The 18,756-nt window shown below is 43.8% G+C and overlaps 1 protein-coding gene across 2 annotated transcripts in view; it reads right to left on the minus strand.

Annotated features, from left to right (window-relative positions):
• Positions 1-15,705, minus strand: part of OSBPL1A (oxysterol binding protein like 1A) — a 229,282-nt gene extending 213,577 nt beyond the window's left edge. The window contains exons 1-2 of one of the 2 annotated variants that reach the window (XM_062201480.1): positions 15,612-15,705; positions 1,591-1,713 (exon numbers count right to left, since the gene is read on the minus strand). In XM_062201480.1, the coding sequence (XP_062057464.1) occupies positions 1,591-1,711 (121 nt within the window). In that variant the 5' untranslated portion in view covers positions 1,712-1,713; positions 15,612-15,705. Of the gene's footprint in view, positions 1-1,590; positions 1,714-15,611 lie in introns of those variants that run through there. The other variant, XM_062201482.1, reaches the window with a different exon arrangement.
• Between the last annotated feature and the right edge of the window lie 3,051 nt (positions 15,706-18,756).

Below are 18,756 nucleotides of genomic sequence, written 5' to 3' on the forward strand. Positions count from 1 at the left end.
AAAGCTCACTTCAAACCTGAATGTTAATTTAGGGGAGATGGCAGGAGCATGACCAATTATCAAAAGGGCTACTAAGACCGAGGTACCCAAAGACCAATATTTAGTCCCTATCTCCCCCATGCCTCCCAAAATGAGAAGGGGATTTAAGGAATAAATCGTTTTTCTCTGACTTTGAGTACAAGAGTACAAAACGCACATATTTGCAAACCTGCTACACAAAGTGTAATATGATATGGCTGCTATTTATCCACCTGGCCTGATCCTTCCACCACCTCCAGCCTGTGAGCCTTTGCCATCCATGCTGTCTCCACATCAGGCCTCGGCACATGCCGCTGCTTCTCCTTGCACCCACTTCTCCATCTTCGCCTGGTTAACTCCTATAAACTTAAGGTATCAACTTTGAATCCTTTCCTCCAAGAAGCTATACCTTCAAGTTCCATTTAGACACCTCATTTACGTGATCCCATGGCACCTGTACTTCCATATCCTGGCACCTGATCTATGGAATAGACTCATGTGATTTATTAATCTAATGAACTTATCTCAATAACGGCATGGATCTTGTCTGTCTGCATCACTGTCTCTAAGCTATCTTATGTGCTGGGCACACAGTAAACACTCACACCTGCTGGCTCAATTACAATATCTTTGAGAAGAAAAAATACATGTATCATAGATATACACCATATCAACTCAGCCGATAAGGTTTAGGATCCATATGGATTGCAATTTCTCTTAGAGGGGACTGGAACATACATTTTACAGTCTTGGAGATTCTTCCTAAGAGACAGAGATTTATCACACACAAGGTCAGGAATATTAGTGCTAAATATGTGATGCAGCAGTACACATCTTTAGAGAAAGCTAAAAATCAACAAAAGCTTACATTTGGGGGGCAGGTATTTAATATAGTAGTTAAGATGCCCACAATCCATGTCAGAGTACATGCGTAAAATACCCGGCCCTGCTCCTAACTCCAGCTTTCTGCTAACGCAGACCCTGGGAGGCTACAGTGATGGCTCAAGTAATTGGGTTTCTGTACCCACATGACAGACTTGGATTCAGTTCCTTGCTCCTGGCACAGCCTAGCACAACCCTAGCCATTGCAGGCATTTGGGAAGTGAACCAGCAGATGGAAGCTTGCTCCCTCACTTGTGCTTTTTCCCTCTCTCTCCCTCCATCCCCACCTGTGTGTGTATGCTTATGTATGCCTGCCTCTCAAAAAAAAAAAATTATATAGGGGTTGGCATTGTGATGCGGCAGGTTAAGCCACTGCCTGTGATGCTGGAATCTCATAGGAGTGCAGGTTAAAGGACAGCTGCTCTGCTTCCAACCCAGCTCCCTGATAATGTGCTGGGGAAAGCAGTGGAAGATGGCCAAGTCCTCGGGTCCCCGCCACCCACATGGAAGATTGAATAGAGTTTCCGGTTCCTGGCTTCTTGTAGCTATTTGGGGAGGAAATCGGTGAATGGAAGATCTCTGTCACTCCCTCTCCTCTGTAACTCTGCCTTTCATATAAATAATTAATCTTTAAGAAAAAAAAAACCATCATTTAAAAATGTTATATACATATATATTTTTAAAGCTCACCTTTGCAATTAATGTCAGCAATTGCTGCATTCCTCTCCATGGTTTGCAATAGTTGTCTTACTTCTTCAGTGTTGCCATTTCTGGCATGATGAAGAAGCTGTTGTTCCGCTTCGGTATTCATTTCTGGATTTAAAAAATAGCATAATTAGCTTTTAGATATTACCTAGATATTAGATAGAAAAGAAGAAAACCATCTTCACTTTACAGCTAACTAGATAAACACAGGAACTAACTAAAAGTAAGAGGGCCAGAACTCAACCCTGAGACTCCTTAACCTTATTACCAAGGAAGTACTCCAGACCAAGTTTCTTAACTTCTCAAAGCCTAGTTTCCTCATTTACAAAATACAACTAACCTCATGAGCTGCTGTAAGACTCTATATGTGAAACACTCACCAAATATAATATGTAAATATTTATCATTATGTTAATAACTAGACAAGTTAAAACATAGCATTCTCGTAGAAATACTTTAAGACTAAAATGTGCATGAATATATTAATACCAAAAAACCCACTCTGAATAGAAAAAAAATAAATTCTAACTAAGGACTCTAGAGTGACTATACTTAAATAGTTTTCTCTCATATTATCTTACCAAGCCCAAATTAAATAGACAAAGTTTCAAATTCAGGGGCCGGCACCATGGCATAACAGGTTAAGCCACTGTCTGCAGTGCACACAGCTCATATGGGTTTGAGTCTCAACTGCTCTGCTTCTTATCCAGCTCCCTGCTAATGTTCCCAGGAAAACAGCGGAGGAAGGCCCAAACCTTGGGCCACTGCTCCCCCATGGGAGACCTGAAAGAAGCTCCTGGCTTCAGACCAACCCAGTCCTTGTTGCCATTTGGGGAGCGAACCAGCAGATGGAAAATCTCTAACTCTTTTAAATAAATTTTTTAAAAGGTGCAAATTTAAAGCATTTACATCAAAATGGGCAAATATTTTTTATAGGTTATTTATTTGAAAGGCGGAGGGGGGAGGGGGGAGGGGTAGAGGGGGGAGAGAGGTTTCCATCCACTGATTCACTCCCTAAAGGCCACAATGGCTGGAGCTGGGCCAATCCAAAGCCAGGAGCTTCTTCCTCATCTCCCATAGGGGTGCAGAGGCCCAAACACTTGGGCCAACCTCTACTGCTTTCCCAGGCCATAGCAGAAAGCTGGATTGGAAACGGAGCAGCTATGACTCAGCCCATATGGGATGCCAGCTCTGCAGGTGGTGGCTTTACCCGCTAAGCCACAGCGCTGGCCCCAAACCAGATGAATCTTAACACTGAAGTTGGTAGTCAGTAGAGCTACCTACTTTCCAAGATACCATTTCCCCCTGCTCTTCAAGGGCCAGCAGCACAGGACAAGGCACCTGAATAAAGCCTCTAAAACATGAAAGGCAAATCAAAAACAATGTGAAACAACTGGGAAAAGATAAATTATTCAGATAAAAAGTTAAAAAATGAAAACAAATATCCTTGGAGATTAGAAGACATTATATCCTGTAACAACCACATAAATAAGATGCTACACTAAAAATACAAAATTCTGAAAATTAAAAATGGTAAAAAAAAAAAAAAAAAAAAAAAACCTCAACAGGCAATGGGCCTTTAGCCAAGTTGTTAAGACACCCACATCCCAGCTTGCGCCGTGGCTCACTTGATTAATCCTCCATCTGCAGCACTGGCATCCCATATGGGCGCTGGGTTCTAGTCCTGGCTGCTCCTCTTTCAGTCCAGCTCTCTGCTGTGGCCCAGGAAAGCAGTGGAGGATGGCCCAAGTTCTTGGGCCCCTACATCTGTATGGGAGACCAGGAGGAAGCCTCTGGCTCCTGGCTTCAGATCAGCACAGCATTGGCCGTAGCAGCCATTTGGGAATGAACCAATGGAAGGAAGACCTTTCTCTCTGTCTCTCTCTCTCACTGACTATAACTACCTGTCAAAAAAAAATTTAAAAAAAAAAAAAAAAAAAATGGCCGGCGCTGCAGCTCAATAGGCTAATCCTCCACCTTGTGGCGCCAGCACACCGGGTTCTAGTCCCAGTCGGGGCGCCGGATTCTGTCCCAGTTGCTCCTCTTCCAGGCCAGCTCTCTGCTGTGGCCAGGGAGTGCAGTGGAGGATGGCCCGAGTCCTTGGGCCCTGCACCCGCATGGGAGACCAGGAGAAGCACTGGCTCCTGGCTTCGGATCAGCATGGTGCGCCGGCCACAGCGCACCAGCAGCGGCGGCCACTGGAGGGTGAACCAACGGCAAAAAGGAAGACCTTTCTCTCTCTCTCTCTCTCTCACTGTCCACTCTGCCTGTCAAAAAAAAAAAAAAAAAAAAAAAAACACTGCAACAGTCCAAAGGTTCTCAATACATAAGACGGAAATGCTAATTACCCTAATTTGATCATTATACATTGTATACATGCATTTAATTATCAATTACCATACTGTATCCCATAAATGTGTGCAAATATTATATGTCAATTTGAACAGAAAATATAAGAAAATCGAGAGGACTGGTCCAGGGCCGGCATTGGAGTGCAACAGATTGAGTCCACCAGCCCGTGTGTGTGTGTGTGTGTGTGTGTGTGGTTCTCTAACTCTGCCTTTCAGATAAAAACAAATGTTAAAAAAAAAAAAAAAAAAAAAGAGGACTAGTCCAGGGGATCAAACATCCAAACAACATAAATTATAGAACAAGAAAATACAGAAATCAGACAGTGAGGAAACACAAATAATTCAAGAAAACTTTATAAAATTGAAATGTCCAATGAGAACCCAACAATTGGGGAAAATTTCCAGTTGCAGACAAGAGATCCCACCAAAACACATCATGAAATTTTAGAACTCTGGAGACAAAGAAGATTCTATAAGCTTCCAGAAAAAAAAGAAAAGAACAAATGTTAAACAAGTACGCAGGAATCAGAAAGATTGATTTCTCATTGACAATTGAGGTAGCTAAAACATAATAAGGCAGCCGGCACCATAGCTCACTTGGCTAATCCCCAACCTGCGTCACCAGTACCCCGGGTTCTAGTCCAGGTTGGGGCGCCGGATACTGTCCTGATTGCTCCTCCTCCAGTCCAGCTTTCTGCTGTGGCCCAGGAAGGCAGTGGAGGATGGCCCAAGTCCTTGGGCCCTGCACCTGCATGGGAGACCAGGAGGAAGCACCTGGCTCCTGGCTTCGGATTGGTGCAGCACGCCGGCCGTAGCGGCCATTTGGGGGGTGAACCAACGGAAATAAAAGGAAGACCTTTCTGTCTCTAACTCTGCCTGACCAAAAAAAAAAAAAAAAAAAAAACACACACCACACAATAAGGCAGTAATCGAAATTTCTGGTGAAAAATAATTTTCAGCCCAAAGTTCAATAACTAGCCAACCAAAAGCAGGGGGTAAAGACATTTTTAGATATGTCAAAATGAAAATTTACTTCCCAAACATCATTTCACAGAAAAACACCAAAGGATAGGGCTGCAAATTCAGAGACCAAGAAAGGGGAAGATACGGGAAACAGGAAAGAAAGGGAATCCCCAGAGCAAAGGGAAATACCTGAAGTGCAGCTCTGTGCCTGGCCTGTATCTTGTCTTACGCGATATGTCTGGCCTATACACAGTCAGGTTTCTACCCTCCGTGCTTTTGCTTCCTCATGAGCTAAAAGTGCTCATTTCAGCCTGAACAAGTATCTTGCTCCTACCTACACTGCAGCACAAGAGTTTGTGTAGCCTCTGTGAGCTAGGAGCACAAAAAATGAAGACCAGCCTAGCCTCCTGACAGATGCCTGCCACTGAGAAGCCCAGACCTGGGCCCTGTCACAGCCTCTTCAAACAACTACACTGGGTCAAGCGTGTTCCCACTGCTAACTCAAGGCCTTGCTCACCGACTTCCACCTGGAAAGGGCTCTAGAAAGTCTGAGGGCAGCCAGACCCAGACTCTCAGCCACAGACTCATTTTCAGAGGAAATTTTCTAGAAGACTTCATCTAACTGTGACCACAATGCCCTTTCCCCACATGGCTTGCTGATGAGCTTTTCTATGAATCACCTCTCCATTCATTCACATGTACACTTACTCAAGTAATAAAACATCTGACTAATCATTTAAACAATCTGACAATACTTACAATCATTGTATTAATCATGAAACAAAGACAAAAAAAAAAATCAAAGGTCCATAATGAAAGTTTGTTCACATAACTGGATCCTATAAAACCATTACCAATACTACAGAAGAATTTCTCAAAGTATGAAATTACAATACAGAGTTAGCTCAGATGGTTTCCATATGATATAATCTCTATATAGTCACAAAGAAAGAGTGGGGAAAATCATCAGATGGTAACAGTGTTACTCCTCATAGTAAAGTTATGAATGGGTTTAATGTGTGATGATAGGGGCCAGTGTTGTGGTGCAGTGGGTTAAGCTGCTGCTTGCAACACCAGCATCCCATATTGGAATGCTGGTTCGAGTCCTACCTGCTTGGCTTCTCATCCAGCTCACAGATAATGTGCCTGGGAAGGCAGCAGATAATGACCCAAAAACCTGGGCCCCTGCCACCCATGTGCAAATCTGGTTGAGGTTCCAAGATCCTGGCTGCAGCCTGATCCAAACCCACCATTGTGGCCATTTGGGGAGTTAATCAGTGGATAGAATATTTCTATCACTCAGCCTTTCAAATAAATAAATCTTAAATAACATTCATTACTATTTCTTCTCTCATTTAAGAACCATAACAACAGAAGTCTCCTGCTGTATATGCAGACTTGAGTATTTAAAATAGCCATTAGTACCTGAAGCTTTATTCCTTGGAGGAGCATTCTGGTAGCTGCGCAACCAGCAAGGGCTGGGCAGGTGTCCAACATGACATTCACAGGAAGTGACAGTTTCCTGCCCACTACCAAGGCCAGCATCACCCTCCCCTGCTCTAATATCACACAAGGAGATGAACCCATAGACACAGTTAAAGGCCAGCCGAAATGTAGGCTTTGTTCTGAACTTTAATGACAACTAATAAAACAAACCACGCCTTACACTAGGAGAACTTACAAATGTTGTGAGGAAATGAACCATAATTTACTATCCACACTTATAGAAAGAAATCTGACTTGCCCTCTCCAACCTCAGTACAAACTAGAGATCCTTGGTAAACCCTCATGGCATTGGACACTTGCCACAGTATGTCAGTCTGCAAGTACTCCGGTAGTCATTTCTTTGTTCCTAGACCATCCTGTAAACTCACTTAGAACTAGGGCCCCATATCAAATACATCCCCCTTAGATTTCTAGTGCCTAGCAAGCTGCCTAGAACACAGGAGGCAATTAACTATCAGTTAACAGGACAGATGGATGGGAACTCGGTTCTTTGAGATCAAAGCAATAGAATCTCCCTATAGGAAGACCTATAGCACTGCCTTATGAAAGGTGCACCTCTACCAAATGACATACAAGTAATATTTCCAATATGCCATGGGAAACAAAATACCAAAGAAGGGAGACCTGTTCAAAACTACACAAAGATTTAGGATTACAACAGTCTTTATTAACTTGATGCCTCTTTATAAGTAATTTCGATGAGTAAAGGCTACTTTTAGGAAGAAACATACAAAAGACTTTTCTAAATTCCCATGTTGAACAATTTTTTTAAAAACATCTTTTTGAGGGGTCAGTGTTGCAGGGCAATGGGATGAGCTGCCACTTGAGATGCCAGCATCCCATATGAGCACCAGTTAAAATCCTGGCTGTTCCAGTTTGTTTTGTTTTTTTTTTTTTTAACAGGCAGAGTGGACAGTGAGAGAGAGACAGAGAGAAAGGTCTTCCTTTACCGTTGGTTCATCCTTCAATGGCCGCTGCGGCCGGCGCACCGCGCTGATCCGATGGCAGGAGCCATGTGCTTCTCCTGGTCTCCCATGGGGTGCAGGGCCCACGCACTTGGGCCATCCTCCACTGCACTCCCTGGCCACAGCAGAGAGCTGGCCTGGAAGAGGGGCAACCGGGACAGAATCCGGCGCCCTGACCGGGCATCCCATATGAGTACCAGTTAAAATCCTGGCTGTTCCAGTTCTGATCCAGCTCTCTGCCAATGCACCTGGGAAGGCAGCTGAATATGGCTCAAGTACTTGGTCCCCTGACACCATGTGGGAGACTCAGAGATCCAGGCTCCTGGCTTTGTCCTGGCCCAGCCCTAGCTGTTGCAGACATTTGGGGAGCGAACCAGAGGATTCCAAATCAATCAATCAAATGATGGATCAATTATTAAATCTCTCACATGTGTTTGTGTAATTCTGCTTTTGAAGTAAATAATCAAATAAATTTTTAAAAATATATATCCTTCAACTCACAAATGCTTATTACAGAATAGGACTTTGTCTCTTATGCTGAACGCCAAAGAAAGGCAAGCCATCCATTAAGACAACCAATAAGAACGGACTTGAGCCATACTCTACCAGTGAACATCCTATTGTTAATGCTTTCTTTTGTGGACAATTTTCAGCATCTCTACAGATTCAAATAACTCCAGTTCCTGCTTTTGAAATAAAAAGATTTTAGTGGCTGCGAAAACTTTCAAGGATATACCTAAACACTAATATTTTGAGCTTAAAACACTGGGAGATTAGAATCCATTTTTGCTTAATGTTTCCTTTTCTCCAAGGTTCACTTGGGAAAGCTAAGCTTCTAATTTATTTTGTGGAAAGCAAATCTATATTTTGTTTTCTTTTAACATCGATTTATATAAACTGGTGTCAAGGGGTGGTACCACCTCAGTCTGTGCCATCAAGTCCTGATTTAATGTAGCAGGTAATTTTAATAGGAAGTCCTGTGGTCTTGGCAATTCTTAGATCTTAACACAAACTTTAAAAATTTGTAACTGAAAGGTAATCATGATTTGTTAATTTGTTCAGGGATCTATTTTATAATTTGAACTATTTTTCTTTAAAGAGAACCTATAGAATCAAAGCAGAAAGTTAATAGGGAAATCAAAACTAATTCACCAGAGTACCAGCAACTCAAAATATTTAGTGATCTGTCTTCTTTTAGAAATGAAAAGCTAAAATTCAAAGACATTTGGGCTAGGTCTACCTAGTCTTACATGTATCACATTCCTATACATTGTAAATACCAAGATAGTATGGTAGGTGGGACAGGCATTAAGCACAATAAGATGCTGCTTGGGACATCCACATATCATCTCAGATTCCTGGGTTCAAATCATGGCTCTGTTTCTTAGTAACAAACCATGAAAGGCAGCTGATGGTGACTCTAGTATTTGGGCCCCCGACACTCATGTAGAAGACCCAGACTGAGTTCTGAGTTCCTGACTTTGGCCTGGCCAACTGCAGGTATCTGGGAAGTGAACCAGTGGACAGAAGATATTTCTTTCTCTTTCAAATAAAATGAAAACAAACTATGTAAGAACCAGCTGTTTTAAAGAAATATAATAGTTCCACACATACAAAAGTCCAACACAGAATACCACACAATCCAGCAATTCTACTTCTGGGCATAGACCCAAAAGAATTGAAAGCAAGGAGTCAAACAGATATTTGTACATCCATGTTCACAGCAGTACTAATCAGAATACCTGAGGAAGAGGCAACCCAAATGTCCGCTGACAAATGCACAGAAACAAAATGCTTTATTTACACATACATACATCAGAATATCACAGCATCCTTAAAAAGGCAATTCTGACACATGCTAGAACAGGGATGAGTCCTGAACACATGCTGAATGAAATAGACCAGACACAAAAGGACAGATACCGTATTCAAGAAGTTAAGGATCTGCCACCTCAAGATATCTTGAATTGGTATAGGTTTTCAAGCTGCAATCACCTTAGGACCTGTAACTGTGGAGAGGGCCATTTGGCCTTTTATATCATCAAGCCACCTGACAGTAAAGCAAGAAAACAGCCTTCATCGCCAGACTGGTAACTGGTGCTTTAACAAACCTGAATAAGCAAACTCCTCAGAGTGACCCTTATCTAGCTTTTACAGCCCCACCCCCACCCCCATAAATATCTTCAGGACATCCAACTTACTACTCTAGCACAGATAGCCATTTGTCCTGTCATTCCCTCAACTTATTTTTGTCTAAAAAGTATAAAAGCATCTTGTTTTAGTCATTTCCTCAGCCTTCAGTCTCTTGTGAAAACTCCCAAAGTTAATAAAACTTCGATGTTTTTCTCTTCTTTAATCAGCACTGTATTAATCTGGCTTTTCAATCCAGTCAAAGTGAAGACCTTGAGAGCAGAGGCGATGGCTCAAGTAATTGGATTCCTGCCACCCATGCAGAAGACCTGGAGTGGATTGCAGGTTTCTGGTGTCATCGCTTGGCAATCGCAGGTATGTGGAGAGTGAACCAGTGGATGGGAGCATGAATGCACACTCCATCTCAAAAAACAATTTTTTTAAGCTCATATTCTCTCTCCACTTCTCAATTGAAATGCTCTTAAAAGATTAAAACAAAACTGTAAAACCACAGCAATGGGAAGAAAAATTTATCTTATTATTTGAGAGGAAGAGAGACCATTAGCACAACAGTTGAGGCCGAATCAGGCTGAAGCTGAGCACTCAAGCGGAGGGATTCAATCACTTGAGCTGTCACCCTCTGCTTCCCAGGATGTATCTTAGCTGGAAGCTAGAATCCAGGGTGGAGCCAGGATTTAAACTCAGATATGGAATGTAGGCACCCTGACCAATGTCTTAGCCACTAGGCCAAACACCCATCCCAAGAAAATTAATTTTTGAAGCAAATCTTATTAGCTTGCAGCAATCAGTAAATTCTTTAATATGACATACATGTCTATATACACACACATGTATATAGCAGGGGTCTTAAAAAAGTTGATGGAAAGTATGTATTATTAAAAAAGGTGCATGAATTTCAAGAAAATTTCTGCACCAAAATAAACTTTTAATTCCATTTTCCATGGACATTTAAAAATTCTCATCTATATATAACATTTATGAAAACACAAGTAAATTTCTTTGCTTTAGAAATTCAACACTGGGGCCAGCGCTGTGGCACAGCAGGTTAATGCCCTGGCCTGAAGTGTCAGCATCCTATATGGGTGCCGGTTCTAGTCCTGGCTGCTTCTCTTCCAATCCAGCTCTCTGCTATGGCCTGGGAAAGCAGTGGAAGATGGCCCAAGTCCTTGGGCCCCCTGCACCCACATGGGAGACCCAGAAGAAGCTCCTGGTTCCTGGCTTTGGATCAGCACAGCTCCGGCTGTTGCAGCCAATCGGAGAATCATCGGATGGAAGACTTCTCTCTCTCTCTCTCTCTGCCTCTCCTCTGTGTAACTCTGACTTTCAAATAAATTTAAAAAAAAAAAGAAAGAAAAGAAATTCAACACTGGTAGGCCAGCACTCTGGCACAGTAGGTAAAGTCATTGCCTGTGATGCTGGTTCATGTCCCAGCTGCTCCACTTCCAATCCAGCTCCCTGCTGACTGTCTGGGTCTGGGAAGAGAGGCAGTAAAGGGCCTGAGTGCTTGGGCCACTGCCATTCACCGGGAAGACCCAGAAGAAGCTCCAGCCTCCTGGTTTCCACCTGGCCCAGCCCTGGCTATTGCGGCCATCTGGGAAGTGAACCAGTGGATCAAAGATCTCCCACCCTCGCTCACTCAAATAATTTAAATCTTTTTAAAAAATTCAATATTGGTAGAAAAATCCATATTTAACCCAGATCAGGAAAAACTGAAAAGCACTAAAGTAACATTATTTGCCAAGTGTATGACAATACAGCCACACCCAGAATCTAGAACTTCTAATTAAAGGGTAAAATAAAATTCCATTCAGCTTCTAAAATGCAGGACAACCGTTTCTGGTTATTGATCCTTCATGAGCGCTGAGGACATTGAATCTAAATTATGGTTTGGTCCCCTCACCTTAAGAAACTTTACTAGGGCCTGCATTGTGGCACAGCAGGTTGAGCCACCACCTGAGACTTCAACAACCCATATGAGCATTGGAGTCTAGTACTGGGTACTCCAATTCCAATCCAGCTCCCTGCTAATGCATCTGGAAAAGCAGCAAAGGATGTTCTAAATCCTTGGGTCCCTGAACCACGTGGCAGACCCGGATGCAGTTCCAGGCTCCTGGCTTCAGCCTGGCCCGGCACCACTGCAGCCATTTGGGAAGTGAATCAGCAGATGACGCTAAGTCTCTATCACTCTGCCTTTCAAATAAACAATACAAATATTTTTTAAAGATTTATTTATTTGAAAGTCAGAATTAGAGAGATCTTCCATCTGCCGGTTCACTCCCTAAATGCCCACACAACAGCCAGGGCTGGGCCAGGCTGAAGCCAGGAGCTTCATCCAGGTCTCCCACGTGGGTTCAGGGGCCCAAGGACTTGGTCCATCCTCTGCTGCTTTCCCAGGCGCATTAGCAGGTAGCTGGATCGGAAGTGGTACAGCCAGGACACGAACCAGTGCCCATATGAGATACCAGTGCTGCAGACAGCAGTTTAACCCACCACACCATATCACCAGTCCCATAAAGTAAATCTTAAAAAAAAAAAAAAAGTACTAACTGAAGAGAGAGATCCAACATGCAAACTGGAGCTGGCATTGTGGTTTGTGGTGGTAGCAGGAAAAGCTCCAGCCTGAAATGTCAGCATCCCATGTGGGCGCTGGTTCCAGACCCGGCTGCTCCACTTCGGATCCAACTCCTGGCTAACAGCCTGGGAAAAGCAGCGGACGATGGCCTAAGAGCTTGCTCCTCTGCTACCCAGATGGGAGACCTGGATGAAGCTGCTGGCTCTTTGTTTCAACCTGGCTCAGCCCCAGCTGTTGTGGCCATTTAGGGTGTGAAACAGCAGATGGAAGATCTCTCTCTGCAGCTCCATGTATTAAATAAGCAAATCTTAAAAAAAAAAAAAAAAAAAAAAAACTCAGCAAATTATAAAATCTACTTTAGCAAACACTCACCTGTGTCATTTTCAGTTATAAAAATATTTAAAATCGCTTCACTCTCAATTCAGTGAAACTTTCCGTTAACTTCCTTCGTTAGGTCTTTGTGCCCTGATAAAGAGCACTGCTCTCCTCTGGAGGAGATAGAGAATATGGCTAAAACTGTTATCATAGCACAGCCTGTAAACCACTGAAGCTGCTGCAAAAAGCCCATCTCACATTATTGCTCAGATATGGTTATATCTGACCCATTTACACTGCCTTCTGCTACTCACATGTGTCACACACCCACACTGATGGGATGCCACACAGACTTAACAGAGTAGGCCTCTCACGGAGTATTTATCATTTTATCTTCCAATGTTTGTTAAAACTGGTGCAAGTTAAATAAGCTTCATGGCTTTGTCTTATGAATTTAAGTGCTAGAATTTTATCTGATTCAATACTCAACAAAGAACCACTACATGCACTCAATTTCAGCTTCCACTAGATCTATTCCAAAAATTTAACTGATTCAAAACAGGGCAGGTATAAGGAAAGAGAGAAGTCTACAACTTGATAGCCAAGCTTTAGTAACTAAAACACTAAAAAAGCAGGTTGTCACCTTTTAATGATAGAATTCCTTAAATTTTAGAAAAAATGAATTTTAAATTTTCCCCTTTTGATTACTTCATGTGAGAATGATCTTTCAAACTGAATTAAAACAATGTATAATACTGACCAGTTAGGATTACAGACATTTCTCTTGAATGGGAAAGTTTAAAAACAAAGGAAAATCATGTGGTTACTTTCCATTGTAACATGGTAGGAAAATGTACAGAACAGTTAATTCACTAAACGTAACTACTTGCAGGCTAATAATAAAAAACAAGAGATAAATTCAGTAACTAGTCATCCTCTTCCTAAGAGCACTGGGACTATTTCTCATCCTTGCCCATGTCACATAGCCCTTGAATGCTGATAGTACCCAGAGTATTAGAGGAAGAGGTCATGTAAGTGAGAAAAAAATCCCTCATTTCTAGGGCTCAAGCTACTTAGAATATCACAATCATGAATACACACTGTACAGAATTTTCACATGCCCATCTGTTCTCAAACTTCACAACTGAACTGTGGATAAAAGCTAGTACGTAAGCTGTTAAATCCTGTCCTCTTTCTAGGAACTGCAAAGAATTTGCTAGGTTGTTAATAAAGTTGGTTGCCATCAGACCCAGCTTTAAAGAACTGCCAAGGCCACCCAAAATTCCCAAATGCTCACACTTGCTATTTTACTCTCTCCTCACCTTAAGGTGGTTTTCACTAGTATTCTCTGAAAGTATATATTAAAAGCTCAGTTTCTGAAAATGCTGAGGTAAGAATTTGCCACCTTTAAAGTATCACAATCAAATATAGATATATCTTGAAGTAAAATACAGCCACTAGTGAAAACCTACTTTATGCTGTTAAAAAGAACATTCCTTAGAACAATTATATTTAGAAGACTTTATTAAAGCAATGCAAAACCAAAATGATTTGAAAATTGGGCAGCTCCCAGGACAAGAAGAGTTCTGAAAAAAACCAACCAACAGAAGCAAGTCACTGAGACATTGCAACTCACTGCCTGCAGCCTAGTCAGGCAGTTTGTTACAGTGTAAAGAGCTGTTTACCCCCTCATCAGTTAATGGGCTACAAGGCCTTCTGCAACCAACCTCAGTTACTGTGATTAAATTCTATACTGTTCTGGTCTGTTAGGCCCAGCACCGGCACCTGGTTCAAATCCATGGTCTCCCACAAAAATACTAACAATACACTGCACCACGTTATTACTCAAAAGAAACTGGCTGTATTCTTCTGCTCAGTTGTCGGTTCTTAAACAACACATTTCCCTTTGTTTTAGGGAAACAAAACATGGTGGGGAAGGAACATTTTTATAGAAATAATACCCCTGGCTGCTCTGAGTCACCGGTCTTAAATACTGCGAGAATTGCACCTGCAAAAATGAGCAGCCTCCACAAAGCTCAGCCACCCACCACAAATCTCTGATTTACAAGGAGACATTTAGCAAGTGTCCTAGGAAAAAGGAGGCTCACAAAATCCTATGCTGAGCTACAACAGCTTTAAGTTGATCTAGTCAATTTGAGGCAGTTAACTAACTGAATACCAATGGCTCAATGCTGCGCAAGAGTTGCTCTGCCTGGGAGAAATTAAAAAGTTAGATTAAAAAAAAATGTTACTGAACTTTCTCCAGTTTTTTCCCTCCGTAAGTTGTAGCTAGAGCCCACCTAGCAGTTCAGAATTAAGTGGATTTTGTGAGATTTACAATCTTGGCTGAAGAATTCCAAATTTACACCTACTACCCTGCCGCAAAAAACATCAGAATACGAACACCCATAGCCCTCAAAACAATAAAAGTATTTTTCCGTAACACTGAGTAAACAAGAGATGCTCCAAACTCGATATTCAGAATGCATCTTCCAAGGTGCAAATACTTAAGTTTTCCGCTGTTTTAAAGCTGACTGAATTATCAACTAGAGACAGAAGCTTAATCGCTTCACTTGCAACATCCAGGCAGCCCTGTCGAACTTCATGCCACCCGGCCAACAGTTCCATCCTTGCAACCTTCTGCCTCCTAAAGACAAGTCTGACCCCTGCACGCTAAGCCTAACTGAATCACGACACCCCCTGGTGCTCATCAGCGCCGCGAGGTAAGCGACCCGCTCCCGTCCCTACAGCGCATCGGGCTCGGCTACGGTTTCTGAATCCCCCTCCCTATTCTGCCTCGCTCGCAGAGCCGACCGCACGGTGCGGAGTGAACCCGGTCACATGAGCGACGCGTGACTCCCGTCGTGCATCAGCCCTCCTCTTGTCACAAAGAAACTAAAAGTTAGGACGCGCACACGAGACGTACCGCGAGCCCGCGGCTGCAGCCTCGGCAGGTGCGGCCGTGCGGCGCGGGACGTCGGGGCACCCCGAGTGCGAGCGAGAGACACGCCATCGTCCTGCGGCTTCCGGCGACCTGCCGCGCCGCTGCGGCGGCCCGCGGCCACCGAGAAGCCCGGCGTCGCGGAGCCCACCCCCCAGCAAGCGCCGAGGACCTCCCCGAGCACCACGCGGGCCCGAGTCCCCGCCCGGGACTCCGGCGGGCGTCCGCCGCGGGACACTGACCTACGCGGCCACTCGGGCTCCCGGGGCTCCTGAGGCGGGGGCCACGAGCTCACGCTTCGCTTCTACCCGCCCCACGCCGAGGAAGCGGCCGTCGCCGACTCTCGCTGGCACTCCCCCGAAGACCCAGGGGCCCTGCGCAACGACGGTCTCCAGCGTCCGGGCGCCCAGCACCGGGTGGCGTGAGGTGGCCCGCTCAGCGAGGCGGCACCGCCCCTCCCCAGCCGCTGGCCCCAGCAGCGCGCGCGCGCCCGCCTTCCGAGTTTGTTGGCGCCCGGCCCGACACGTGACTGGCGCGCGGGGCCACACCCCCGGCCAGGCACGCCCCGCCCTTGCGCCGCTCCTATTGGTCCTGGGCCGGCCACGCCCGTATCAGTCTTCGGCCGCAGCTACGTGGATGAACCTAAACCTCTGGGCTCCTCCAACCTCATCCCTGGAGGAAGAAGTCGCGGACCCTATTTGGAGCACACCGAAGAGCTGCGCTTGTTGGGGAGAGGAACGAACTTCCCTCCCCCCCAGCCGAAGCAAATGAAAATACTGGCTTAATATTCTGGAAATTCCTTATTAAACAAATATATAATCCAGCTACCCAGACTTTTTTCTGTTTTGCTTTGATGATCCTTGTTCAGCTTGGATGCACAGTAGGCGGAGAAGTTAGCACAGTGTCCATGTATAAAGATTCGATTTTTACAGCTTTTTAAAGATTTCTGCCTAATAAGAAAGGAGGAATAACAAGCATATGGATTGTTTCTCATTTCTTGAGTTCTCCAAATGTACTCAATATGTACAATTAACTTTCAGTGGAAAGCTAATAGGTATCATTTTTAAAAGCACTGTAGTTTTTTTCCTTGTTAATTCAAGGTTTTTTTGTTTTGTTTTGTTTTTTTGTAGTTGAGAAACAGAGAACTTAAAATAGCCCAATTGGTCATTGCACTACCTGTGACACCTCACGTGGCAGGTGTTTTAGGTTGATATCTTTGGAAAATAAAAGCATTCTCGCTTGTGTATCCCAGGCTAGCATCATCTTTTATTCATAAATTAGGCACTTAACTAACGATACTTGAGCTCCAAAACATGTGGTAATTACAGTAGCCGTGTTTGCCTTGGAAAGAAGAACCCTCAGGCTTGTTTTGTCTAAAGGCTGCTGGGCCGTCTTCACAGCTGAAATAAATGATTTTCCCCGTGGTCCCATGGCAGTCTTCATCCTCACTCTGATGACTGAATTAGCGAAATTCATGGCTTTCACTTTGCCACTCCCTTTTTCAATTAGTAAACGAAAAACAGGTTCCCCAATAGGAAGCTGCAGTATTAATTGTTACAATTACTAATGAGACAGGTTCCAATCCCAGTAGGATGATTGTGCTATATTTTAACAGCGTTTTCTTTGATATTTACATAACAAATATCAAGGAAAAAATAGCTCCTTGGCACTTTTGGCTAGTACACAAGAAAGTGTAAAAGAACTCACAATTTTAGAACATCACTGCCCTACAGAATTTACTGCAATGCTGGAAGTATTTTGTTTTTGTTTAATATTTATTTATTTGAAAGGCAGAGTTACAGAAAGAGAGAGAAAGAAGGGAGAGATCTTCTATCCACTGGGCCATCCCCAAATACCCACAACTGCCAGGGCTGGGCCAGGCTGAAGCAGGAACTAGAAACTTCATCAGAGTCTTTCATGCAGGTAGTAAAGGGCCCAAGCACTTGGGCCATCTGCTGCTTTCCCAGGCACATTAGCAGGGAACTGGCACAGAAGCAGAGCAGGCAGGACCTGAACCGTCACTGGTATGGGATGTCTGCATTGCAGGGGGTGGCTTAAACCAGTGTCACAGCACCAGCCTCACATGGAAATTTTCTATAATTCTATCTTGTCTGATGCAGTAGCCATTAGTCACATGTGGCTATTGAGCACTTGAAATGTGGCTTGGATGACTCAACAATTTGAATTTGTTTCATTTTGGTTAATTTTTACATTTTTCAATATATTTAAAAGGCATGGGGTTATGGGGGTGGGGGGAGGGGCGGTGTTCCAGTGTTCCATCTGCTGGTTTACTTCCCCAAATGCCCACAATAGCCGAGACCCAGTCAGGCCAAAACCAAGGGCAAGGAACTCCATCTGGGTCTCCTACATGTAGCAGCAACCTGATGAAGAGCCATCACCTTGCTGCCACATAGGGTATGCACTAACAGGGACCTAGAATCAGAATCAGAGTTGGGACTTAAACTCAGGCACTCCAGTGTGGGATACAGGCATCTCAAGTGGAGTCTTAACTACAGAACCAAATGCCTGCCCCTAAAACAGCCACATACGGCAAGCAGTTACCATATTGGTCATTTTCGTTCTAGAATAACAAAGTGATCACTATATTGTCCTCAGCTGTGCCAGGCTCCATTTTGAGAGATGCTTAACAGAAATAGGACCTCTAGAATCAATAAATGTTTTCCTTCATAGTCCAGTAGATATTTTAACTTTGCAAATGAAGCATGTTACAGTAGGAATGCCTATCTTCAATGTATGTAAGGAGGAGTCGAAAAGGAAGCTATAGAAGGGTGGGAAGGGGATTTAGAAGTAACTCACCCTTGTCCTGCCCTTCCCATGCCTTCTGGACTCCAGCCAGGTTACTGCAGACCAGGAAGGACTTTATCACAATCGCCCATGGCCTGGATCAGGCTGGATTCAGCCTAGGTTCTTCTGGTTGTCTCAGGTATTTTGGGAGCCCACACCACTCTACCGCTCTTCCCTCCCAACATCCCAGTGGTCCCTCCCACACATGATTCTGCTCACATGACAGCACCTGATGTTTGTGTCCCTGCAGTTTTGCCTCCAGCCTGAGACACCCCAGGATGCCGTTGGCACGTTGCATGTTTTACAAGCACGCCCTGGTGCCAATGAGACTGTGAAGTGGTGCAGGAAAGCTTGTTAAGTCTTATTAAGAGAAGGATTTTATGGACTGAGACGTTGGGGAGAGCTTTGGGTAATTACTGCATGGAATGCTGAAAAGTAGGTCAAATGTCATCAGGCAAACCCAGATAAATTGTTGACTTGGGGGAAATTAACCAGACCCTATACCTGTATATTATGTACTTTGCAGTCATTATTAACTCCAGACCATCAAACTGTAGATCAGTGAGAAATTTTCTCTTAAAG

Source organism: Lepus europaeus, chromosome 9 (assembly GCF_033115175.1).
Source record: "Lepus europaeus isolate LE1 chromosome 9, mLepTim1.pri, whole genome shotgun sequence".
Taxonomy (NCBI): Eukaryota; Metazoa; Chordata; class Mammalia; order Lagomorpha; family Leporidae; genus Lepus; species Lepus europaeus.